The 25,686-nt window shown below is 40.1% G+C and overlaps 1 protein-coding gene across 1 annotated transcript in view; it reads left to right on the top strand.

The window, feature by feature from the left end:
• Nucleotides 1-25,686, top strand: part of KDM5A (lysine demethylase 5A) — a 93,263-nt gene that overhangs the window by 44,311 nt on the left and 23,266 nt on the right. Inside the window, exons 15-23 of the mRNA XM_010376005.2 lie at nucleotides 6,411-6,592; nucleotides 6,978-7,102; nucleotides 7,613-7,763; nucleotides 9,100-9,214; nucleotides 12,047-12,402; nucleotides 17,603-17,741; nucleotides 21,439-21,618; nucleotides 22,878-23,039; nucleotides 24,839-25,390. Of these exons, the coding sequence (XP_010374307.1) occupies nucleotides 6,411-6,592; nucleotides 6,978-7,102; nucleotides 7,613-7,763; nucleotides 9,100-9,214; nucleotides 12,047-12,402; nucleotides 17,603-17,741; nucleotides 21,439-21,618; nucleotides 22,878-23,039; nucleotides 24,839-25,390 (1,962 nt within the window). The remainder of the gene's footprint in view (nucleotides 1-6,410; nucleotides 6,593-6,977; nucleotides 7,103-7,612; nucleotides 7,764-9,099; nucleotides 9,215-12,046; nucleotides 12,403-17,602; nucleotides 17,742-21,438; nucleotides 21,619-22,877; nucleotides 23,040-24,838; nucleotides 25,391-25,686) is intronic.

Raw genomic sequence — 25,686 nt, 5'->3', positions numbered from 1 at the left:
TCATAGCTCACTGCAGCCTCAAACTCCTGGGCTCAAACAATCTTCCCACCTCAGCCTCTGGAGTAGTTGGGACTGCAGGTGCGTGTTACCATGTCCGTCTAATTTTTTAGATTTTTTGTAGTGGTGGAGTCTTGCTTTGTTACCTAGGCTGGTCTCAAACTCCTGGCTTCAAGCAGTCCTCCTGCCTTGGCCTCCTGAAGTGTAGGGATTACAGGCATGAGCCACCACACCTGGCCATCCTGCACCATCACCTTCTCCTCTTGCCCCCAAACCCCAGAAACCACTATTCTTTCTTTGCTTATTTTTTTGGAGAATTTTATTCAAATCAAACCATACAAGTTGTCCTTTTGTGTCTGATTTCTTTCATTCAGCGTAATTACTTTGAGACTCATCCATATTGTTGCATGTACCAATACTTTATTCCTTTTTATTGCACACTGGTTTTCCTTTGAATAGGTGTACCGCAATTTGTTTATCCTTTCACTTGTGGGTGAACATTTGGATTGTTAACATTTTCTGGCTGTTAGAAATTAAATTGCTCTGAACATTTGTGTACAGCCTTTTGATGGACATATGCTTTTATTTATCTTGGGTAAATACTAGGCGTGGAATGCTTGGATCATATAGTATGTGTATGTGTAATTTTTTTTTTTTTTTGAGATGGAGTTTTGCTCTTATTGCCCAGGCTGGAGTGCAATGGCTTAATCTCAGCTCACCGCAACCTCTGCCTCCTGGATTAAAGTGATTCTCCTGCCTCAGCCTCCCGAGTAGCTGGGATTACAGGCATGCGCCACCGTGCCCAGCTAATTTTTGTATTTTTAGTAGAAAGGGGGTTTCTTCATGTTGGCAGGCTGGTCTCGAACTCCTGACCTCAGGTGATCCGCCTGCCTCAGCCTCGCAAAGTGCTGGGATTACAGGTGTGAGCCACCGCACCCAGCTGTATGTGTAATATTTTCTAAAAAACTGTGAAGCTGTATTCCAAAGTGGTTGTACCATTTTGCATTTCCACCAGCGGTGTGTAAGAAGTTTCAGTTGCCTTCTGTCCTCACCAACGTTTGGTATAGTCTTTTCAACTTTAGACATTGTAATAAGGTTATAGTGGTATTTCATTATTTGATATTCCCACTTTAAGCTTGTATTCTTTTTTTGTTGTTGTTTTTGAGACGGAGTCTCACTGTGTTGCTCAGGCTGGAGTGCAGTGGCATGATCTTGGCTCACTGTAACCTCAGCCTTCCAGGTTCAGCAGTTCTCCTGCCTCAGCCTCCCAACTGGCTGGGATTACAGTCATGCACCACCTTCTTTAGCCAGTTTTGTATTTTTAGTAGAGATGGGGTTTCACTATGTTGGCCAGGCTGATACTGAGCTCCTGACCTCAAGTGATCCACCTACCTTGGCCTCCCAAAGTGTTGGGATTACAGGTGTGAACCACTGTGCCTGGCCTATACTTGTATTCTTAAAAGTCTTATTTTGATTATATATTTATTTAAAATGGGATTCCTTTTCTCATTGCCTAGAGTCTTTCTTTTGAATTTTGAAATTTTAAGTACATTGGTGGAGACTCATGAAATATGATTTCGTGATGTGTCCTCAGTATTTCAGATTTAACCTGAATGGGGCATTATTTTCCTTGCTCTTTGATAATTTGAATGCCTCGTCTCCTGATCCTCTACCATGTTTCTTTGTGATACTTTGATCAAATTTCTCTGCAGACCCTTCTTTAAACATACCTTGCACCTGTGCCCTTGTTCCAGTTGCTTATCCCTGCCCTTACTTTGCATTATGAACTTGTCTTTCCTGTTTTCAGAAAAGTTTTCATTTTACCTTTTACTGAAAATCTTAAGTGGTTTTCCTGTGGTCAGCAGTCTTATGTCCTCTTTATCCTTTCATTATCATGTCATTCTGTTCCCATCATACTTTTGAAAGTCTCAGAGTTCACCAGTGACACACTTTATTGCAAAATCCAGTGGTTTCTTTTTTTTTTTGGAGACAGAGTCTCACTCTGTCGCCCAGGCTGGAGTGCAGTGGTGCGATGTTGGCTCACTGCAAGCTCCGCCTCCCGGGTTCACACCATTCTGCTACCTCAGCCTCCTGAGTAGCTGGGGCTACAGGCGCCAAGCCTGGCTAATTTTTTGTATTTTTAGTAGAGACGGGGTTTCACCGTGTTAGCCAGGATGGTCTCCATCTCCTAACCTCATCATCCTCCCGCCTCGGCCTCCCAAAGTGCTGGGATTACAGGCGTGAGCCACCGCGCCCGGCCAAAATCCAGTGGTTTCTTTCTGTGTCTTCCACCCCCGTGAGCTCTTTGTTGCACTATATATTGGTGCTTTGGTTTCTTTCCCTAACATTTGCTCTACTGTTTTTTCAGTCTCTTTGATTATATTTGCCTATCATTTCTAGTTCTTTCTCCTTATATCCTCAACAATGTGTGCAGGGTTCAGCCTTTGACTGTTTTTTGTTGTTATTTTGTGCTGTTTATCTTGGAATGCTCATCTAAGGGTCTTCAGTCTGTCAGCTATTACCTTGTGGTTTCAGTTCTCACTTCTTAAAGTTTCCTCCTGTTACGTTACACACAGGAATTATTGTCGCTTTGAAAGAGGCTGTGTCCAGCCACTCATTTGTAATCTGTGTTTCCAACATGTGTGTTGCACATTTCTATTTAGATTTTTATCACTCAGTTTCAGCATCTGAAATAGAAAATCTTCCTGTCCACCCTTCATAAACTACTTTCTTTCCTAATTGCCTCATCTTAGTAAGCGCCAGGACCACCATGTAAAAACTTAGTGTGATCTTGACTCATACGTTTCCTTTTTTTTTTTTGAGATGGAATTGTACTCTGCCACCCAGGCTGGAGTGCAGTGGCACGATCTCAGCTTACTGCAACCTCCGCCCCCTGGGTTCAAGCGAATCTCCTGCCTTACCCTCCCGAGTAGCTGGGATTACAGGCGTTCACCACCTTGCCCAGCTAATTTTTGTATTTTTAGTAGAGACAGGGTTTCACCATGTTGGCTGGGTTAGTCTTGAACTCCTGACCTCAGGTTATCTGCCCTCCTCAGCCTCCCAAAATGCTGGGATTACAGGCGTGAGTCACCACACCTGGCCTCGTTTCCTTCATAGTTATCTGTTACCTAGTTTTTTGTTTTATTTATTTATTTATCTATTTGAGAAAGAGTCTCACTCTGTTGCCCAGGTTGGAGTGCAGTGGCGCGATATCGGCTCACTTGCCGTCTCCACCTCTCAGGTTCAAGCAATTCTGTGTCAACCTCCTGAGTAGTTAGGGTTACAAGCGTGTGCCACCACACCTGGCTAATTTTTTTATTTTTAGTACAGACAAGGTTTCACCATGTTGGCCGAGCTGGTCTCGAACTCCTGACCTCAGGTGATCTACCCACCTCAGCCTCCCAAAGTGGTGGGATTATAGGTGTGAGCTACTGCACGTGGCCTGTTACCTAGTTTTAAGTTTCTCTTTAGCACTGTTTCTCATCATTCTCTCTTGCCCCCTTTTTTTCCTTACTGCTACACCATCCTGTTCCATTCCCTAATTTTCTCACCTGGCTTATTTCAGATAGCCTTTTTTGGTTTTTGTTTTTTTGAGATGGAGTCTCGCTCTGTCACCAAGAGTAGAGTGCAGTGGTGCAGCCTTGGCTCACTGCAGCCTCTGTCTCCCGGGTTCAAGTGATTCTCCTGCCTCAACCTCCCCAGTAGCTGGGACCAGAGGTGCGCACTACCACACCTCGCTAATTTTCTGTATTTTTAGTAGAAAATGGGGTTTCACCATGTTGGCCAGGCTGGTCTGGAACGCCTGGCCTCAAGTGATTTGCCCACCTTGGCCCCCCAAAGTGCTGGGATTACAGGCATGAGCCACTGCGCTTGGCCTCAAGTAGCTTTTAATTTGTATTTCTGGCTTTTTTCTTCTCTCCATTGTCTCCTTATTTATAGTTTTCTTTTTTCTTTTCTTTTTTTTTTTTGAGACGGAGTCTCGCTCTGTTGCCCAGGCTGGAGTGCAGTGGCTGGATCTCAGCTCACTGCAAGCTCCGCCTCCCGGGTTTACGCCATTCTCCTGCCTCAGCCTCCCGAGTAGCTGGGACTACAGGCGTCCGCCACCTCTCCCGGCTAGTTTTTTGTATTTTTTTAGTAGAGACAGGGTTTTACCGTATTAGCCAGGATGGTCTCGATCTCCTGACCTTGTGATCCGCCCGTCTCAGCCTCCCAAAGTGCTGGGATTACAGGCTTGAGCCACCGCACCCGGCTTTATTTATGGTTTTCTAAAGTATATTCTCAGGAATATAAGCTTTGTAATATTTTAGAAGGTATTATAAGGAAAAGTTCTGTGGCTAACAACGTTTTGAAAATGGCAGGCTAAGAAAAGGTAAATGGATATATTTAAAATATTGATGTTAGCTTCATTTAAGACTGGAAAGTAAAAGAACAATGAATTCTAGTTGGGGTACAAAAAATAGGCGGACCTAAAATAATGTGAAATATATACTTTTCCAGTTTTCAGGATTTTAAAATTACTTAAAAGGTATAGGAAAATTAATGGTAAAAATTAATAAAAACATACATAGGCCAAAAAGAAAGATAAATGATATCTTTACTGCAGAACTTCTGATTCTTGAATATGCTGGTGTTCATTGTTCATCTGTGAAGTTCATCCAAAAAAATATTTTTCCCTTTTTTTTTTTTTTTTTTTTTTGTGGAGACATTGTCTTCCTATGTTGCCCAGGCTGGTCTTGAACTCGTTGGCTCAAGTAGTCCTCCCACCTCAGCCTCCCAAAGTGCTGAGATTACAGGTGTGAGCCTCCGCACCTGGAACAAGAAAAAATTATTTTCCCCAGAGTATCTTTTAGGATCTGTGATCCTTGGAGTACAGTTTGGGAAACTGTATAAAATTTCTTGAAGCAACCAGAACTTTCTCAGTTGCCACCTTAGCATTCCCTTGAGAACAGCATTGCTAGTTGTTCTGAAGCTAAATTCTTATAAACTAAGAAGTATGTGCAGTGCATTTTGAAACTGTTTTTATGTTAAAATAATTTTTAAAGAAAATACTAAATGTCAGTATGAGAAAATGGAAAGATAGGAGAATATGGTCAGCAGACATCTAAATTAAACTAGTATCAAAAACAATGTATAATGAAAAACCAGAACTGTGCATGCCAGTGAATAAATTATCAGGTTCCCACCTTGTTTAAATGAAGAAAGTTTGCTCTTCTTGCAGAATTGTGTTTCCAAGTGACTTGCTCCATCAAGTGAGCAGAAACTGTAAAGTTATATAATAAATGGAGGTCTTTGGTAAAATGCATTTCCTATGCTCTTACGATCCTTTTTTTTTTTTTTGAGATGGAGTCTTGCTCTATCACCCAGGCTGGAGTGCAGTGGTGCAATCTCAGCTCACTGCAAGCTTCACCTCCCAGGCTCAAGCGATTCTCCTGCCTCAGCCTCCTGAGTAGCTGGGACTACAGGCATGCATCACCACGCCCGGCTAATTTTTGTATTTTTAGTAGAGACGAAGTGTCGCCATATTGGCCAGGCTGGTCTCAAACTCCTGACCTCAGGTGATCGGCCCGGCTTAGCCTCCCAGAATGTGAGATTACAGGCGTGACCCACTGCACCCTGCCCACTCTTATATTCTTGGCATACTGAATTTGTCTTAACTTTCTTTTTGATGTCATGCTGATACTATATTTTGATTTGTACAATTTACTTTATACTTCTTTGTCCTTACATATGTTTGTATATGTCACTGTTACTTTTGGATAATAGATTACTAATTTATTTTGCTCAAGGATATAATTGGGAGTTTGGGGCCAGCCACCCCCAGAATGCCTCCCAATTACAATTTTCTTCCCTTCTGTCAAAAAACTGTCTTGACTTTTGTGGTAATCACGTTTCTTTTTTTTAGAGACAGGGTCTTGCTGTGCTGGCTGGGGTTGGAGTGCAGCAGTACTGTCCCAGCTCACTGCAGCCTGGCCTCAAATGATCTTCCCTCCTCAGCCTCCTGAGTAGCTGGGATTGCAGGCATGAACCACCATGCGTGGGTAATGTTTAAACATGTTTGTGTAGGGATGCTGACTTTGTTGCCCTGGCTGGCCTCAAATCCCTATCTTCAAGCAATCCTTCCACCTCGGCCTCCTAAAGTGCTGGGATTATAGCCATGAGCCACTGCAACCAGCCCACATTTCTTTATAGTTTTGTTGCTCAAATGTGCATCCTTAGATACCAAACTTTAATCTTGAGCATTGAAAAACAATGATGATTACTTTTAGGAAGCATTTCGATGTTGTGCCATTGTACCTTTCATGTTTATACCTTTAAGTCAGAGATTTGTCTGTGGAAAAAAATGTAGTAACTTAAGTTTTTTGATGTTTTAAAGACTAGAAAGACTTGATCTAGTGCAATAAATTATATTTCAGGGTGTCCTGATGTCAGAAGAAGAAGTGTTTGAGCTTGTTCCTGATGATGAGCGGCAGTGTTCAGCATGCAGAACCACATGTTTTCTCTCTGCTCTCACATGTTCCTGTAATCCTGAGCGGCTTGTATGTCTCTACCATCCAACTGATCTGTGCCCCTGCCCCATGCAGAAGAAATGTCTTAGGTATCCAAAAGTATTTTGTGAAACTTCCATGACCTTTTTTAAAAACCAAGTCTTAATGTTATTTTTACTTACTCCCTTCCTTTACTCCTTTACTCTGGACTTCTCAACTTCTCTGTCTACTTCGAGGCTTGAAGACCAGTCCTTTAAAGTTGGCCCTAAACTTGGCAGCTGAAATTAGTTTCTTTATCAGTTGATTTCACATATTCCTTGTCTCCTTGCATTAAAAACGGTGGGCTGGTTTGATTTTCTCTTCATGTGAACGAAGATCCCATTCCCTTGGCCATTGTATTCTCCTTAAGCCAATTATACTTAAAACTTTGTTTTTAAGTTATTGTTGGTTTTTGAGGTTTTTATTTCTGTGTGTGTTTGTGTTTTCTTTTTGTAGATATCGCTACCCGTTAGAAGACCTCCCTTCTCTGTTATATGGTGTAAAAGTCAGGGCACAGTCCTATGACACTTGGGTCAGTCGTGTTACAGAAGCATTGTCCGCTAACTTCAACCACAAAAAAGGTTAAATTTCCTTCTTTCGTATACATATGCTGAATTGATTGTCACTGTAAAAGAGGCTTTGTTTAGTTTTATGTCTTTTCCTTCCTTAAAAGAAAAATCCTAGGCTTCCTATGAGATTTGAGATTAATGGGTTGGTTGAATATAGACGAAATTTTCTATTTGAGAATCTTCTTTGAAATGAAAAAACTGACTAAAAATGGGCCGGACATCTAACTTGCAGTAAATTTATTATATATGTTGGGAACCCACTATTACCAGTAAGACTAACACTGAAGGCTTCTTTGGAAAGAGAAATTTATTTACCTGAGAGAAACTGTCTATAAGGATTATAAATGAGCACCTGGTTGTTAGCTTTTATTGTGTTGGTGAGATTTTCACAGCTGTTTGTTTCTACTGATTATTATGTTTCTACTAGTAGGTTGGGGACTCACTTGAATGAGGTTGGTGAAGATTTTAGAATGGCTTTTTGTGTCTTGGTCATTGTATATGGCTCTTTATTTATTTTTACAGATTTGATTGAATTGCGAGTAATGCTGGAAGATGCTGAGGATAGAAAATACCCAGAGAATGATCTCTTTCGAAAACTCAGGGATGCTGTAAAAGAAGCTGAGACCTGTGCTTCTGTGGCTCAGCTGCTTCTGAGCAAAAAGCAGAAACATAGGTAAACCTAAGAAGAGTTTAATTATTGTTGTCCTCTTTCTTTCAGAGTAAAAACCAAAGTTTTGTCTGGCCTATGAAGCCCTACGTTGACTTGGACCTCTTGTGGCCATGTCTCTTGCTCCCAGTAATGCTCCAGTTTTATCTCCTACTATTCTCCCTTCTTTCTTGCTCCCGCCTGCAGTGTTCTTTCTCTTGCTGTTCTTCATACATAGCGGGCACTTTTTTGCTTAGGACTTCATGCTCTCTCTTTACTCTGCTTGGACTTCCCTTCCCACCATATCCAGGTGGCTTGTTCCGTTACCTACCTCTTTGAAGCCTTTGTTTTCAAATGTCACTTTGTTGGCAAGGGCTTTTCTGACAAGCCTTTATAAAATTACAGTCCTTTTACCCTTCTTTCATGCTTTGTTTTTCTCCTAGTGTCATCACCTGCTAATATACTAATCTACTTCTTTTAGTTATTATCTGTCTTCTTTTCCCCATCCCCCACTAGAATGTACACAAGACTAGAATATCAGGAATTTTTTTTTCATTGTCATATTTCTTGTGCTTAGAACAATGCCTGGCACATAGTTGTGCAATAAATATTTGTAAATGAATAAATGGAAACTATAGGCCGAAGGCAGGTGGCAGCAAAGGGTAACCTTGATGGATGCAGAGGAGGTTGTTAAGAAGCATAGAAGTATGCACCCTTGATATGATGTAATTCCTAAGTATTAAATTTTCTGTGGTATTTAAATGTGTTGTTGTAATTCCAGCACATTTCTTTTGTCTGAATGGCTTTTCTATAGCAATTCATATTGGGTTTTTAAATTACCTTGTAAATTTTTTATTTACCATTTTGTTAGATAACTTTTCTTAGAGACATTGATCAACGGCTCTTAGCTTGTCATTGGGCCAGTGACCCCACTTGGAGAACCTGGTAAAAGTTTAGGAACCCTCTTAGAAAAATCATACACACACAAAATTTTGGAACACTTTCAGAGGATTCATTGTAACCTAAGGCAGGTTAAAGGCTCTTCTTTCACATTTTAACCTTCTTAAGATACAGGGTTAAGTTTTATCAATGAACTTAATATTCCAACTATGAGGAATTTATGTAATGTTTGAAATGTTTAATACTTGTAGATCGAAGGAACTGTAACTTGGAGAGTTGAATCTTTGAGTCATTAACTGAAGAACTTAAAAACTGTTTTGAAGTGGTCACCATTGCAGTGTAATCCCTGAAACACTGGGATTCTAGGATTGCTTAGGTTTGAATTCTGAAGAGAATAGGAGCCCTTTTGATACCAGAATGACTGATTTTTTCTTAGTTATATCTCAATATTATTTCACATCAGACAGAGCCCAGATAGTGGGAGGACTCGGACCAAACTGACAGTGGAAGAATTGAAGGCCTTTGTCCAACAACTTTTTAGTCTTCCGTGTGTCATCAGCCAAGCTCGGCAAGTGAAGGTGGAGTATTACATCCTTTTTTTGGGTAATGTCCTTTGTGACGTGGTCTCCTGTTCTGGGTTTCACAGAATGGTATCTCTAAACTAGTTTTTTGCTTTATTTTTTTTTTTCTCTCACTATATGCTGCTATTTGAGGTTCTTTAATAGGCAATTTTTTGGTTTTGTTCTTAGCCGTTATTCCCCATTTAAAATTCTGTAAGGCTGATAAAGAATTACTTTTTTCTATATTAATTTTAGTTCAGAACACCCATTTAACATAGATGTAATTGAGATGCAAGAAATTAGTTAAAATAATCTGCATGTATCAGTGTTATTAATACACGAGCTTTTAAAAATGCAGAGCTCTGAAATTACCAGCACCCTGATGGCTTAATGAATATGTAAAATCTTCAAAGTATGTATTAAATATATTAATCTCCATAGTTAATGATCTTTTGATAGTTTGGGGTGTTTTTGTGTTTTGGGGGTGGGTAGGGGTCTAAAATAGTGTTTTTTGTTTTTGTTTTTGAGAAGGGAGTCTCGCTCTGTCGCCCGGGCTGGAGTGCAGTGGCGCGATCTTGGCTCACTGCAAGCTCTGCCTCCTGGGTTCAAGTGATTCTCCCCAGTAGCTGGGATTACAGGAATGGGCCACTATGCCCAGTTAATTTTTGTGTTTTTAGTAGAGACGGGGTTTCGCCATGTTGGCAGTCTGGTTTCAAACTCCTGACCTCAGGTGATCCACCCACCTTGGCCTCCCAGAGTGCTGGGATTACAGGCGTGAGCCACCGTTCCCGGCCTAAAGTAGTTTTTATCGAGGTTATCAACTTGTGAAATCTAGGGTCAGTTGTGTTCTTGTCTTACTCCATTCCATAAGAGCATTTTGATAGACTACTCTTTCTTGAATGCTGTTCTTTAAGCCTCTGTGACATCACACTTTCTGGGTTTTTTCTTAGCTCATTGGCAGTTCTTCTCAAGTCTTCCTTGCTGCTTGTTTTCTCTTTGACTTGACTTCTCAAGTATTGGAGTATATGAGGAGTCTTGGCCTTTTCTTCAGGTGCCCCCACTTCTGATACCTTATTTGCCCAGTGACTTTAAATATCACCTATGTCCTGTTGACTCAGTCCCACATCTCCAGCCCTGGATGCCTTTTTCCCCACAGACTTGTATGTCCAGCTCTATACTCTGGATTTCCTTTTGGTGGACTAAAAGGCATATTAAAGGCTTTTTTTCTTTTCTTTTTTTTTTTCTTTTTTTTGAGACAGGGTCTGGCTCTGTCACCCAGGCTGCAGTACGGTGGTATGGTCTCAGCTCACGGTAACTTCGGCTTCCCAGACTCAAGCAATCCTCCCACCTCAGCCTCCCAAGTTGCTGGTACTACAGGTGCACACAACACACCTGGCTAATTTTTGTATGTTTTGTAGAGACAAGGTTTCACCATTTTACCCAGGCTGGTCTCAAAACTCGTGAGCTCAAGCAGTCCACTTGCTTTGGCCTCCCAAAGTGCTGGGATTACAGACATGAGCCACCACACCTGGCCTTAAGCTGTTTAATGAACCAAATGAATCAAACTCCTTGATTTCTTTATTTCCCTTATTCCCCGTGTTCAATATTTAAACAAGTGCTGGCTGCTGTTACCTCCAAAATATATCCCAAAGCAAACCATTTATTGTCCTCTCCGTTGCCTAAACTATGCTCTACACCACTGGAATGTGCTCCTTGAATTACTGCAACAGGCTTTCAGCTGCTTTCTCTTCTTCTGCTCGTCTGACATTTTATTTTTTGTTTGGTAACCAGAATGATAATCTAAACTTTAAATCAAATCACATCATTTCCCTGTGGTTAAAATTCTCCAGTGGTTCCCTAAAGCCATTTGAATGAAATTCAGACTCATTGTAACCTAGAAGATACTGTGTAGTCTGACCTCTGCTTATTTTTTAACCACATTTCTCCATCGTCCACTTGTAGCAACACACCAAACTCATTCTTCTTTAAAAGCGTTTGCAATTATTATTTACCCTGCCCTAACTGTTCTTCATTCAGACCCTCTTGTAGTTCCTCCCCAACCCTCAATTTAGTTTCAGTTTGCCTTCTGTGACTACCATGACATTGCTAAGTAATATGCCTCTGCCCGCTCTGGTCATTCTCTGTTGTGCTGCCCTATTTTCAGAGCACTTGACACTAACTGAAACATTTTATTCGTGTGTTCACTGTCTGGTCACCTGCATTAGAATATATGTTCTCCGAGCCGGGCACGGTGGCTCTCACCTGTAATGCCAGCACTTTGGGAGGCTGAGCGGGCGGATCATGAGGTCAGGAGATTGAGACCATCCTCGCTAACATGGTGAAACCCTGTCTCTACTAAAAATACAAAAAATTAGCTGGGCGTAGTGGCAGACACCTGTAGTCGTAGCTACTTGGGAGGCTGAGGCAGGAAAATGGCATGAACCCGGGAGGCGGAGCTTGCAGTGAGTCGAGATCGTGTCACTGCACTCCAGCCTGGGAGACAGAGTGAGACTCCGTCTCAAAAAAAATAAAAAAAGTATGTTCTCTGAAGACAAGGACTTTTTATGTCTTCTTTAATACTGTGTGCCTGGAAAAGTGCCTGCATCTAAATCAGGAGTCATTAAATATTTATTGAATGAATCAACTATATTTTAAAAGTAGGAGTATAGCTAGAAGTAATTACACAAAAGCATATTTATTAATTTAACTATCATATCTGAATATTTGGTGTTATGATGGTGAGATTATAAGAGTCTAGAATTGATAGTGTGCCTTGACTATGTCTAGTTCATACTCTTTTGTATCTTTTAAATTTGTTTTTCGAAGTTTTATTTCTTTTGACCTTTTCAGAATCTGCTAGATGATGTGGAGGAGTTTCATGAACGTGCTCAGGAGGCCATGATGGATGAAACCCCAGATTCTTCCAAACTCCAAATGTTGATAGATATGGGCTCTAGTCTGTATGTGGAACTCCCTGAATTACCACGACTGAAGCAAGAGCTGCAACAGGCTCGGTGGTTGGACGAAGTAAGGCTGACCTTATCAGATCCACAGCAAGTCACTTTGGATGTCATGAAGAAACTGATAGATTCTGGGGTAGGGTTGGCACCCCATCATGCTGTGGAGAAAGCAATGGCTGAACTACAGGAGCTCCTTACAGTCTCGGAACGATGGGAAGAAAAGGCTAAGGTCTGCCTACAGGCAAGGTGAACACATTTTGGTGACTGTTGCCTCTTTAACAACTAAGTCAGAAGGTAGAATGGGAAGAAGGAGCTTAAAGGCTTATTTCATTAAATGGCTTGTTTTTTTTTTTGTTTTTGGTTTTTTTTTTTTTGCCTTTAGGATTTTAATGTGTAAGTAGCATTAGTTAAGTTGTGTAGGTGGTGGGAAAGGCATTTCCTGATGATCCAGGGCCTGAAGGAAATGGGGAGATTCTCCTCTCTCCCTGCTTGGCAGGCAGCTCCTGGAGAGGTGCAGGTCAGTGGCAGTGGGCACAGGCAAGCTGGAGAGTTTCTTGCTGGGCATGAATGCCCACAGTCCACACCTTCTTCAGCCCTCAGAGCTCCTCATTGTGTCTGGACCCACGAATGGAGTGGCAGTGCTAGGGAGTGGGTTCTCCTGTGTCTGGCTCCAACAACTGGTTTATTGTGATGACATTAAGTATTTAATTAAATGTTTTGTGCCTTCCCTGGCCAGTTGCTAAGTTATCAAATGGGGCTACATGTAGACAGTTTCAAATATGTGCAAACTATTGTGCAGAGTACTTTGTTAGGTACTTCATGTTATACAAAGTAGTGTTTTGTTTAGAGCCTATACTTAGTGATATGATAGTTAGGAAGTAAGAAGTGTAAAGCTCATTGTAGGATGTTATTAATGTTAACCGAAAGGTACGGAAAAATGTTACAGGGATTCAGAGGGGGAAGATCATGGTGAGCTTGGGTGGTCAATAGAGAAGCTTCAGAGAAAAATAAGAACTTAGGTAGAGCCTTGAGGAATGAGTAGGATTGAAGTAGAAGGAAGGTAAGAGAAATGTCAGAAACTGAGTTTAAGGAATATTTAGGGTGTGTTCAGGTGGCAGAAAATAAGTGAGTTTCCCTGGAGTGGAGGATTTGTGCTGAAAAGTATTGGGAGTTGAGAATAAGGCAGGAGGAGAGTGTTGAGTGGCTGTATTAGCATCAGCACCCCATTGGACTTAATGAGATTTAAATAAAGTGTTTATATCGGACTGTATATCAGCAAATTTGGTTGATAATTAATGGTGGTGGTCTTTGCAGCTAAGATTAATATTTATATAATTTCTCTTGTGAGGATGAGGAAACGAGTGCATAGAGTGATCACGTAGTTACTGAGTGATACAACTGAAATTTAAAGCATCTTCCACTTCATTTCAATATCTCTGTGTACTTAACTACTTTGCCAGCCACTTAACTTTGGATACATTTTGATAAGAAAATCTTTAGGTGATTTAATGAGCACAACTCTGAGAAGCCTCTATGTACACTGGATATTTTGCTATCCAGATGACATGCAGAATACATACTAAAATTTATTCATTGCTTTTCCTGTTTGAACTATTCATATTACTCAGTGTCTTCAGATTAATGACAGTTCCAGGAGGTGGCAACATATTAAGTGGACAAAGCTAAATAACTTTGGAATGTAAAACTATGATTTTGATAATACCTGACACAACTGGTAGTAAGCTACCAAATGAAATTTCGTTGGTAATAATAGTTAAACACTTTGTCTTCCTGGTCTCCTATATTTAATCAGTCACCAGGTCCTGATGTTGTCTCCAAAATGTCTTTCATATCTCTCTTTCAAATTCATTGTCACTGACCTGGTTGTAGTCCTCTTATATTTTCCCTTGAAATTTAGTTTGGTAAGTATTGATGGAGAACCTACTCCATGCCAGGTACTATGTCTTTTTTTTTTTTTTTTTTTTTTTAATTTTACTTGCTCTTTATTTTTAATGTTGCTAAAATTCAGAAAATTAAGAATTACATATGTGGCTCCTATTATATTTCTAGTGGACAGTACAGTACTACTTTTTAAAAAATTTTATTTATTTATTTACTTTTTATTATTATACTTTAAGTTCTAGGGTACATGTGCATAACATGCAGGTTTGTTACATATGTATATTTGTGCCATGTTGGTGTGCTGCACCCATCAACTCGTCAGCACCCATCAATTCGTCATTTATATCAGGTATAACTCCCAATGCAATCCCTCCCCCTCCCCCCTCCCCGCCAGGTACTATTTCTAAATGCTATGTAGACAGTAGTGAACAAGACACACAAAGATCTCTGCTTTCATGGAGCTACCGTTCTAGTAGAGAGAGAGATAAATGAATGAATTTCAAATAATTACTGTCATGAAAAAAGTAAAACTGGTAAAGAAATAGAGGATTATGTGGTTGGTGGAAATAGTGGGAGTTAGCCTCTTTTCTAATTTCTGTCAGAATTATCTTTCTGAAACACATCCTTAATCTTCTTGATCTCTTCGTATTGGTTATTAACTACTCACCATTATTTTCTTGAGATTCTTTCTTTGCCTTTGGCCTTCTCTCTACATCTAAAATAATGGTTTTCCTCAAGATTCTGGCATAGATACCTTTCTTTTCTCACTCTGTACAGTCTCTCTGGAAATTTAATTTAATTTCTTGGCTTCGTTTGCCTTCTTTATACTGAGTAACTCCTAAATCTTCATTTATAATATAGATTTCTTTCATAAATATCATCTGCCTGTTAGATAATTCCAGGGGATGTCTCACAGACACCTGAAATTCCCTGTATCCAAAATTGGACTCATTAATGTCTTCCCATATCCTCCTCCTTTGTTTCTTTATTCTTTAAATGATACCATCTTTCACTCATTTGAACAAGCGGGTACTTTCGTAGTTAGCTTTGACTCCTCCCTTCTTCTTTATCCTCAGACTCAGTTGTGCTGATTATATTTCCCCAGTGCTTCTCACTTTCATTCTTTTTTTTTTTAAGTCTGCACATGGATTTATGCTATGCTCATTCTTTTTCAAACCCCTTCCCCACCTTCTTTTTTGAGACGGAGACTTGCTTTGTTGCCCAGGCTGGGGTGTGCAATGGTGCCATTTTGGCTCATGGCAACCTCCACTGCCCAAGGCTCAATCTATTCTCATGCCTCAGCCTCCCGAGTAGCTGGGATTATAGGTGCGTACCCACCATGACCAGCTAATTTTTTAATTTTTTGTAGAAACGGGGTTTCGCCATGTTGGCCAGGCTTGTCTTGAGCTCCTGACCTCAAGCAATCCGCCCGCCCCAGCCTCCCACAGTGCTGGGATTACAGGCATGAGCCACTGTGCCCAGCCTTTTACCCTCATGCTTGAAGGACTTTTTTGCATTAGGTGTAAAATTACTGGTTGACAATTGTTTTGTCTTAGTACTTTGGATATATCATTCTGTCTGCTGTTTTGAAAAGAATCTTGTAGGATTATTCCTTCTTTTTCTCTCATTCCACTCAGGCTGCTGTCATAGCTAGCCTAGATCACAGCAGCAGGTTCTGTCTGGCCTTAGCCCTCTCTAATTCATTCTCTATACTGCCACTAGTACGTTGTTAAAACACAGGTGTAACTTTCACTCCCTTACTTAAATCCTTCTCTAGTTTTCTGTTGCCCTCAGGATGAAGTCCAAATTCTCTAACCTGATTTATAAGGCCATCTGTCATCTAGCCTCTTGCTTAATTATATATCTAGTCTTACCTCTTGCCATTCTTCCTCTTGTATCCTATGTTCCAAACATTGTGATTTTTCTTCCCAGTTCCTCAAACATCTGTGTTCTTTCTCTGCATCTTTGTGCATGTGTATTTTATTCTCCTGTAGAGCACTCTTATTTTCAGCCCATCTCCTGTGGTGTACCGCTACCAACCCTCTCCTGCCCCTGGCCCCAGCTTTCCTGATTAAGCCTTATTCAGAAAGGATGAGAAAGCTTAGACATCACTTTTGGGAAGTCTTCTTTACCCACCAGGTCGATTAGGTTCTCCTACTATGTATTCCAATAGCACCTTTACTTTCATTTATCATTACAGTTCTCACAGTGCATCATAAAGTCCTTATTAATAATCTTCATAAAATTAAAAAGCTTCATGAGGCTGGGCACAGTGGCTCACATCTGTAATCCCAGCATTTTGGGAGGCTGAGGAGGGTGGATTGCTTGAGCCCAGAAGTTCGAGACCAGCCTGGCCAACATGGTGAAACCCTGTCTCTACTAAAAATACAAAAAATTAGCTGGGCAAGGTGGCACATGCCTGTAGTCCCAGCTACTTGGGAGGCTGAGGCATGAGAATCGTTTGAACCAAGGAGGCAGAGGGTGTAGTGAGCTGAGATTGCGCCATTGCACTTCAGCCTGGGTGACAGCGAGACTCAAAAAATAAATAAAGGTTTCATGAGGCAAGGACTGTCATTCTTGCTCATGAGCAATTTCCAGTACCTAAAACAGTGCCTAACACATAGTAGGATTCGTGGATGATGAACGATTTCTACCTCAGTAGCTTCCCATTGCTTTATACGATGAAGTCCATGGCTCTCAGGACTCTGGATCTTTCTTCCTGCCAAATTCCCTTTTCCTGTCCCATTCTTTTTCCACCCGTTCCCTGCCTCCAGTTCTCCACATCACCCCCTAATTGCAAACTGAACTATGAACTGCCTTTTAAGTGTTTTTCCATGCCTTTGTTCATTGTATTCCTGGTTTAACTTCTTTAACTTTTCGTTTTGACAGAATCATACTAATTTAAGGCCTACTTCAAAGCCTTTCTCAGCTTTCCTGAGCAGAATTAATCACTGCCTCCCATAACAGTGAGTTTATAGTAATTTGGTTTTAGTTCCCAGTAGAAGCATAATTCTTATCTTGTATTGTGATTCACTGAGGATAAGGTCTATGCTTTATTCATCTTTGTGTAACTAATGTTCATGAATGTAGTTTAAGTAAATGTACCTTGTCAACATTAATGGATTTCTAGTCTCTTGTTTTCTACATTGCTATCAAATGTGCATCTCTGACAATTTCAGGTACTGTAGAGAAGTAGAATAGAGGCAGTCTAGTATAGTGAAAGGATCATGGATCTGACCCTCATTCTGAATCAGTATTTCAGATGTGTCGTTTATTATGCTAAATGACTGGGGAAAATAACTTCTCTTTGAGTTAAAGTTTTCTTATCCATAAAATGTTTATGTTTTATTTTATTATAAACTTATGTTTGTACATTTTCTTATCTATAAGATGGAAAAGAAAGATACTAGCTGCTTTGCCTCCCTTATAGGACTGTGGTAAGAATTCAGTGAAATCATGTAAATGAAAGTTATCTAAGCATTCTGAAATGTTATTTAAATGTTAATTTCTCATGCATCCTACTCTGTTTTTATTGTTCTTTTAGACCACGGCACAGTGTGGCAAGTTTAGAAAGCATTGTCAATGAAGCCAAGAACATTCCAGCCTTTCTACCCAATGTGTTGTCCTTGAAAGAAGCCTTACAAAAGGCTCGAGAATGGACCGCTAAAGTGGAAGCTATTCAGGTAAGGAGGCTTTTGGATCATCCCACCTATCAGGTAACGCCTGTTTCACGGATTAATCTTTTAAACTATTAATTCTTTAGAATAGAATAATCTTAATTCAAATGATCCCTAACTTAGATCGACTTGTGATTTTTTGACTTTATGATGGTGCGAAAGTGATATGCGTTGAGTAGAAAATGTGTTTCGAATTTTGAATTTTGTACTTTTGCCAGGCTAGCAATGTGTGGTATGACACCGTCTCTCACGATGCTGGGCAGCAGCATTGAGCCACAGCTCCGTCGGTCATGCCGACGGAAGGGTTCTGAGCACCTTTAAGGTAGGGTAGGCTAGGCTGTGTTAGTATGTTAATTTTATTAAATGCATTTTCAACTTACAATGGGGACATAACCCTGTTGTAAGTTGAGGAGCATCTATAAAATAATTCTAGTAAAGTTCACTTACTCTTTTGTCTGATTTTATAATTTAGAATAATTATTACCTACTTAAATATTGCTTGCTTTTATTGACTCCCTGCTATGAAAGATGATAGAATTAGTTATTTAACTCTTTAGCAATAGGGAATTTGTTACCTACTGTATTCTTCAAATTTTTTTCCATGTGCATGAATTACTTTTAAAATTAGAGGTAGAAAAAGAAAATGAAATTAACATTTACTGAGTACCACAATGAATTACTTTTAAAATTAGAGGCAGAAAAAGAAAATGAAATTAACCTTTACTGAGCACCACAATGAATTACTTTTAAAATTAGAGGTAGAAAAAGAAAATGAAATTAACATTTACTGAGCACCACAATGAATGACTTTTAAAATTAGAGGCAGAAAAAGAAAATGAGATTAACGTTTACTGAGCACCACAATGAATTACTTTTAAAATTAGAGGCAGAAAAAGAAAATGAAATCAACGTTTACTGAACACCACAATGAATTACTTTTAAAATTAGAGGCAGAAAAAGAAAATGAAATTAACGTGTACTGAGCACCACAGCACTCTTGCTACTATTCTAGGTATTTGGGAGCAGGCATGTAAGGGAAGGGTGTAAAAATAGGACTTACAGTATAAAATAGGGTATAAAACTAGAGTCTTCCAAATACATATTTTCTAGTTAGAGAGACATATTTTACACATCTGTAATTTAAAACAGAATGAGGTAAGTGCTAGATAGAGAAAAAAGTATACTTGAATCATAAAAACCGTTAAGCACCACTTACAGTGTTAAGTATATAAACACTCTTAATTATAGAACTGTACTCAAAAAGAAAACCAACTTCCACTAAATTGCTGCCCCCAAAAGGAACATATTCTGGGTGTCAAGTTCTTTTTTTTGTTTTTCGAGACAGAGTCTCGCTGTGTCGCTCAGGCTGGAGTGTAGTGGTGGTGTGATCTTGGCTCACTGCAACTTCTACCTCCTGGATTCAAGCAATTCTCCTGCCCCAGCTTCTCAAGTAGCTGGGATTACAGGCACGCGCCACCAGGCCCAGCTAATTTTTGTATTTTTAGTAGAGATGGGATTTCACCATGTTGGCCAGGCTGGTCTTGAACTCCTCACCTCAGGTGATCCGCCTGCCTTGACCTTCCAAAGTGCTGGGATTACAGGTGTGAGCCACCGTTCCTGGCCTGGGTGTCAAGTTCTAATGACTTCTCTTTTACTTTCTTTTCTGTTGAGTTTTTCTGGGACCTGCTTAGCTGCCAGTGTTTTGTTTCTGTTTTTTTGAATTATTTCTGTTTTTATCCGGACAGCTTCTATGTTTGGTGAGTCTTTGACCTGGCTCCGGCAGTAGTTGTTGTCTTCAAATGTCTGAGAATCTTTAATTGGCTGTTTTATTTATAATTGAAGGACTAAGTCAACAAGTGTAGGTAGCTATCATGTGTTTCCTCTGTAATTTCAAAGGGCTGTCTCTCTACCAGGCTCTTCCCTTCAGTGACTTGTAGGCTCTAAGTAAGTGGACAGGTTTTGTTATTTGACAGACTTTTCTTTAGGCTGCATGGCCTGGGAGCAGCCTGTGTCTAGGCTTAGCCAGAAGGTGTTCTCTAGTCAAATGGCTATAATTTTGGCACGAGAAAGAATAATAGTAAATATCATATCTTGATATGAGCTTGTTTTCTATTCCATTTAGTTATCTGGTCCTATCTTGGTATTGTAGTAGTTTAATTATATCATTTTAATATCTTCTAGGGCTAGAGCCACTTCCTTACCCCCTTTAAAAATGCATAGGTTTTTTCTGTTTTTTTGAGACAGAGTCTCATTCTGTTGCCCAGGCTGGATCTCAGCTCACTGCAACCTCCTCCTCCTGGGTTCAAGCTATTCTTGTGCCTCAGCTTTCCAGGTAGCTGGGATTACAGGTGTGCACCACTGTGCCTGGGTAATTTTTGTATTTTTAGTAGAGACAAGGTTTTGCCATGTTGACCAGGTTGGTCTTGAACTCCTGGCCTCAAGTGTCCACCTGCCTCAGCCTCCCAAAGTGCTGGGATTACAGGCATGAGCCACTGCACTCAGCCAAAAATTCATAGGCTTCTTGCCTATTTATTTTTCTCCATGGTTCAGTGTATCTTTCAAAATTGAGTTTATAGGCAAATGTATCTGTTAATATTTGGGGAATATCCTTATACTGGAATACAGTGTAGATGTTCTGTAAACAATAATGATTTCATTACATGGAAAGTTGAAACATTGTGAACTTGGAAGGAAAATATTTATTCTTATTTCTGTTTGTGTAACTTAAAATGGAGGTGGTTACCAGAATTGAAATACTGCTTTTAGTTGTTCGAAAAATTATGAAAGACTTTGAAATTGGCAAAAAGATATCTAGGTGTCCTTTCAGTGGAATACTGGATGTTGTCTAGTGAACTCTCCAGGATTATCTGATTCTAGGGGTGTGTGCCTTAGATTTTCTTTGGCCAGCCTGTTTGACACCTGTCAGTTGTTTAAAAAGAAGAAGATGGCAATGCAAATGAAGTATGTCCACAGAAAGGCAGTGAAATTTGTGTGGAATGGTATAGTTGATTTTCACATTGTAGAAAAAGATGATTCAGTTTTCCTCTATATTAAGCATATATTTCTATCTATTAGTAAATGCGTTTTCTGATTCCTGTTTATTTGTTTATTTATCTATTTTTGAGACAGAATCTCACTGGGTTGCCCAGGCTGGAGTGCAGTGACACGATCTCAGCTCACTGCAACCTCCGCCTCCCGTGTTCAAGCAATTCTCTTGCCTCAACGTCTTGAGTAGCTGGGATTACAGGCATGCGCCACCACGCCTGGCTAATTTTTGTATTTTTAGTAGAGACAGGGTTTCACCATGTTGGCCAGGCTGGTCTCAAGCTCCTGACCTCAAGTGATCTGCCTGTCTCAGCCTCCCAAAGTGCTGAAATTACAGGTGTGAGCCACCATGCCTGGCCTGCTAACTGCATTTATATATGTCTGTGCTTTAGATTGTCCTTTGAACTGATTTTTATATCTGTGGTTCTCTCATTAATTAGTAAATAAAATCATTGATGACATGTTCATTAAAAAAATAATTTACACAAACTTTAAAAAATAGGACATTGGAAGTTATATGAATTCAAGAGATGGAATTCCATGCAAAGAATAGTATTTAATAAAAGAACTAACACTAAACTTTGTAAGGTCTTTCAACAGTATATTGCCAGACCCCATAAGAGAACTCAGATTGTGAGAATCGACTTTGGTTTTTCAGAGTGGCAGCAACTACGCTTATTTGGAGCAGCTTGAGAGCTTGTCTGCGAAAGGACGCCCTATCCCTGTGCGCCTTGAAGCTCTGCCGCAAGTGGAATCGCAGGTAGCAGCAGCACGGGCATGGAGAGAACGGACGGGGCGGACCTTTCTTAAGAAGAATTCCAGCCATACGCTGTTACAGGTACTTGAGCTTCAGCACTCTCATGAACTTCAGCACTCTCATAAGCCACTGATAATTTAAGTAGTCATAGTATTGGTGAGGGTTATTTTCAGTTTATCTGATTACCATTATACAAGTGATTCTTACTAGGTGATACCAGATGTTGACTTGAAATCTGGAGTCTTGGGCAAATTCATTTCCAGTTAATCTTGTGGTGTCCCTGGAAAAAGCAGTCAGTCGGCCTTGGCTTGTTACTGGACTCTAGTCATTGAAACAGTTTGTTTTGTTTTGTTTTTTTGAGACAGAGTCTTGCCCTGTTGCCCAGACTGGAGTGCAGTGGTGTGATCTCAGCCCACTGCAGCTGTCGCCTCCTGGGCTCAAGTGATCCCTTCACCTCACCCTCCCAAGTGTCTGGGACTACCGGCATGCACCACCATGCCTGGCTAATTTTTTGTATTTTTGGTGGAGATGATGTTTCGTCATGTTGCCTGGGCTGGTCTCGAACTCCTTTGAGCTCAAGTGATCCGTCCGCCTCAGTCTCCCAAAGTGCTGGGATTACAGGTGTGAACCACCACGTCCAGCCTATCGTTGAATGATCTTTTTTCTCCGAAGCACAAATTTGTATACTCATTGTCCCTTTGATCTTGAGAAGTTGAACATAGTAGTTAAGAGCAAAGGCTTTGGAATAAGGTCCTTTCAGGTTTGAAAATGGACTCCTTAATTGCTAACCCTGTGTCCTTGGGCAAGTTATTTCCTTTCTGAGCCTCAGTTTCTCTTGTTTATAAAATGTAGATACTAATACCTACTACATAGGGCTGTTGTGAGGAATGAATTACATCATGTGTATAAAGTCCTTAAGAAAGTGCCTCAGGCCGGGCGCGGTGGCTCAAGCCTGTAATCCCAGCACTTTGGGAGGCCGAGACGGGCGGATCACGAGGTCAGGAGATCGAGACCATCCTGGCTAACACAGTGAAACCCCGTCTCTACTAAAAAAATACAAAAAAGCTAGCCGGGCGAGGTGGCGGGCGCCTGTAGTCCCAGCTACTCGGGAGGCTGAGGCAGGAGAATGGCGTAAAACCCGGGAGGCGGAGCTTGCAGTGAGCCGAGATCTGGCCACTGCACCCCAGCCTGGGAGACAGAGCGAGACTCCGCCTCAAAAAAAAAAAAAAAAAGAAAGTGCCTCGGACACGGTTGAATGGTCAATAAATGGTTCCTTTATTATTTTCACTTCTAAGATTTTTTAAAAACCAGAGTTTATAATAGTGGTTTTATTTTTGTAGGTGCTGAGCCCCCGGACTGACATTGGTGTATATGGGAGTGGCAAAAATAGGAGGAAAAAAGTAAAAGAACTAATAGAAAAAGAAAAAGAAAAGGATCTGGACCTCGAGCCTCTAAGTGATCTGGAGGAAGGATTGGAGGAAACCAGAGATACAGCCATGGTGGTAAGAAATTACCTAGCGTCTTGAGTTTGCTTGGTGAATACAAAATTCTGTAAAGATATTAGCAGACTCACAGTTTTTATGTTTTTAACTTTTTATTTTCATATACTTTGGCTTTATGATTATCCATATTTCACATTAAAAGTAAGTATAATCAAGATATACAAAAAGTTTAGTATTCTGCTCTTTTCCCAAAATTGTCTGTTCCATACCTCTGTTCTTTATTGTCGTTTTAATAGTCGTCTGCTGTTCCATCAAGTTGTCCATAGTTTGCTGAGTACAGTTAAGTCCTCACTTAACATTATCAATAGCTTCTTGCACTGTAGCTCTCAAGTGAAGCAATGTATAATGAACCCAGTTTTACTACAGGCTGATATAAACAAGAGTTGAGTTCCTTATTTTTTAACCAGCATATTTCTGGTCACAAAAACATCATCAGACTTTTAAAATGAAGACCCCAAACACTTCTGATATTAAACACTGAGAAAATTCGAGCTAAACATACATTTAAGAAAGAGTAATAAAAACTAGATAATTATCCAATTTTTGGTAAATTAGTGAGTGACAGTGGCATTGGCCAGGAATTGATTTTTTTTCATCAATGTTATAATGAAATTACACTGAACATAAAGATGTTATTTGAGGACCTGCTGTAGTTTTCTAATTTTGAGCATTTTGCCTGTTACTAAGTTTCTTATTGTAAGTAATAAAATGAACTTCTTTGTATAGCCTTTTCCTTCTTTTAAATTTCCTAGACTTGACTCTTAGGAATGTAATTACTGGGTTAGAATTTAATATAAACATTTTATGACTCTTATTACTATGTATTTTTAAAAAGAATTATGCCAGACTACAGATTTCCATCTCTTAATGAGTGTTAAAATATTTGTAGTTGATGAGAATTATGCTTTTTTGGAGGATAGGAGGAATGTGTTAAGATTACTAGGATCCTGAGGAAATAGAAAATAAATACGAATCTGGGCAATAAAAGTAGGGAATTGCGTATGCTATAGCTCTTTCTGCCTACAAATGATTCTGTTTTGAAGCCAATGAAAATGATTTCTGATTAGAGGACCTGCCTAACAAGTCAGTCTGGCTAGACAAGTAGGACTGGAAATTACTTCAAAATTGTTTCAAAGCTGCCGGTAGTTTAAGAAGAAAATGCACTGACAGTATTGATAATTAAATTTGTTTGCCTTTATTTACTTTGTTAAATTGAGTTTCATAAAACTCTGTTGTTACAATTGATCAAGTTGTGTTACTCTACTTACACATGAAGAGACCTTCTAGAGAGAAATAAATTAATGTGTATAGGACTTGCCCCAGGGAATGAATGACGAGGGGATGGGAAACTAATACTTTATTGAGTGTTTTTCTTGTGCAAGGTACCAGGTTAGGCACTTTCGTATGTTACCTTATTTAATCTGTGAAACAGCAAAGTAACGGTTGGTAGTATCCTCATTTTTCAGAAAATGGAGGTTCTGAAACTTGTGCCGCATATTAACAGTCTAAAAGTACAAGAGCCAGGCTTTGTACCCAGGTTGCTTGATTTCAAGGCATGCCATCTTTGTACTGCGCCCTACAGAAGAGGCCAAAGTACTGCACTGATGTACATGATCAAATGTGACAGCACTTTGTCCGTTTCACAGATGAGGAATGTTTGCATGGAAACTGCCAGGGGCCCCAAATTTTAGGAAACTGTTTATAACTGATAACTTGGAGAAAGATCCCACGGCCTTGAGAATTTGGTATTTTGGGGGTATATTGCAGTGACTCTTCAATTAAATGTTTTTCTTGTACAGGTAGCAGTTTTCAAAGAACGGGAGCAAAAAGAGATTGAAGCCATGCATTCTCTCAGAGCAGCCAACCTAGCCAAGATGACAATGGTAGACCGCATAGAAGAAGTAAAATTTTGCATTTGCCGCAAGACAGCCAGTGGGTTTATGCTACAGTGTGAGCTCTGCAAGGACTGGTTCCATAACAGCTGTGTTCCTCTTCCGAAATCAAGTTCCCAAAAAAAAGGATCCAACTGGCAAGCTAAAGAAGTAAAATTCCTTTGCCCTCTTTGTATGCGGTCTCGAAGGCCCAGGCTAGAGACTATTCTGTCACTCCTGGTATCCCTTCAGAAGTTGCCCGTACGGTTGCCTGAAGGAGAGGCCCTGCAGTGTTTGACAGAACGTGCTATGAGTTGGCAAGATAGAGCACGGCAGGCTCTAGCCACAGATGAACTCTCCTCTGCCCTGGCCAAACTGTCTGTGTTGAGCCAGCGTATGGTGGAACAGGCAGCTCGAGAAAAAACTGAAAAGATCATCAGTGCGGAACTCCAAAAAGCAGCTGCCAATCCAGACTTACAGGCAAGTTTAGGATTTACATTCTTTTTCTATTTCATGGGATATGTCAGTGTATAAATAGTAAATCGAGTCTGTCTTACCAATTGATTAGGAAAATAACAGTAACTTGTCAGCAATTATCCATTGCATTCTCATTCAACATATACTATTATGCTTTTTTTGGATGCGTACTTAGTGAACTATTCCAGGGAGTGTCATTCAGGTGGACTTTGGCATCATCATCAAATAATTTGATTTCTTTTTTTTTTTTTTTTTTTTTTGAGACGGAGTCTCGCTGTGTCGCCCAGGCTGGAGTGCAG

The sequence above is a fragment of the Rhinopithecus roxellana genome, chromosome 10 (genome assembly GCF_007565055.1).
Source record: "Rhinopithecus roxellana isolate Shanxi Qingling chromosome 10, ASM756505v1, whole genome shotgun sequence".
NCBI classification, from domain to species: domain Eukaryota; kingdom Metazoa; phylum Chordata; class Mammalia; order Primates; family Cercopithecidae; genus Rhinopithecus; species Rhinopithecus roxellana.
Note: the sequence above shows the minus strand (reverse complement) of the source record. Positions and strands in the feature narration are given on the sequence as shown.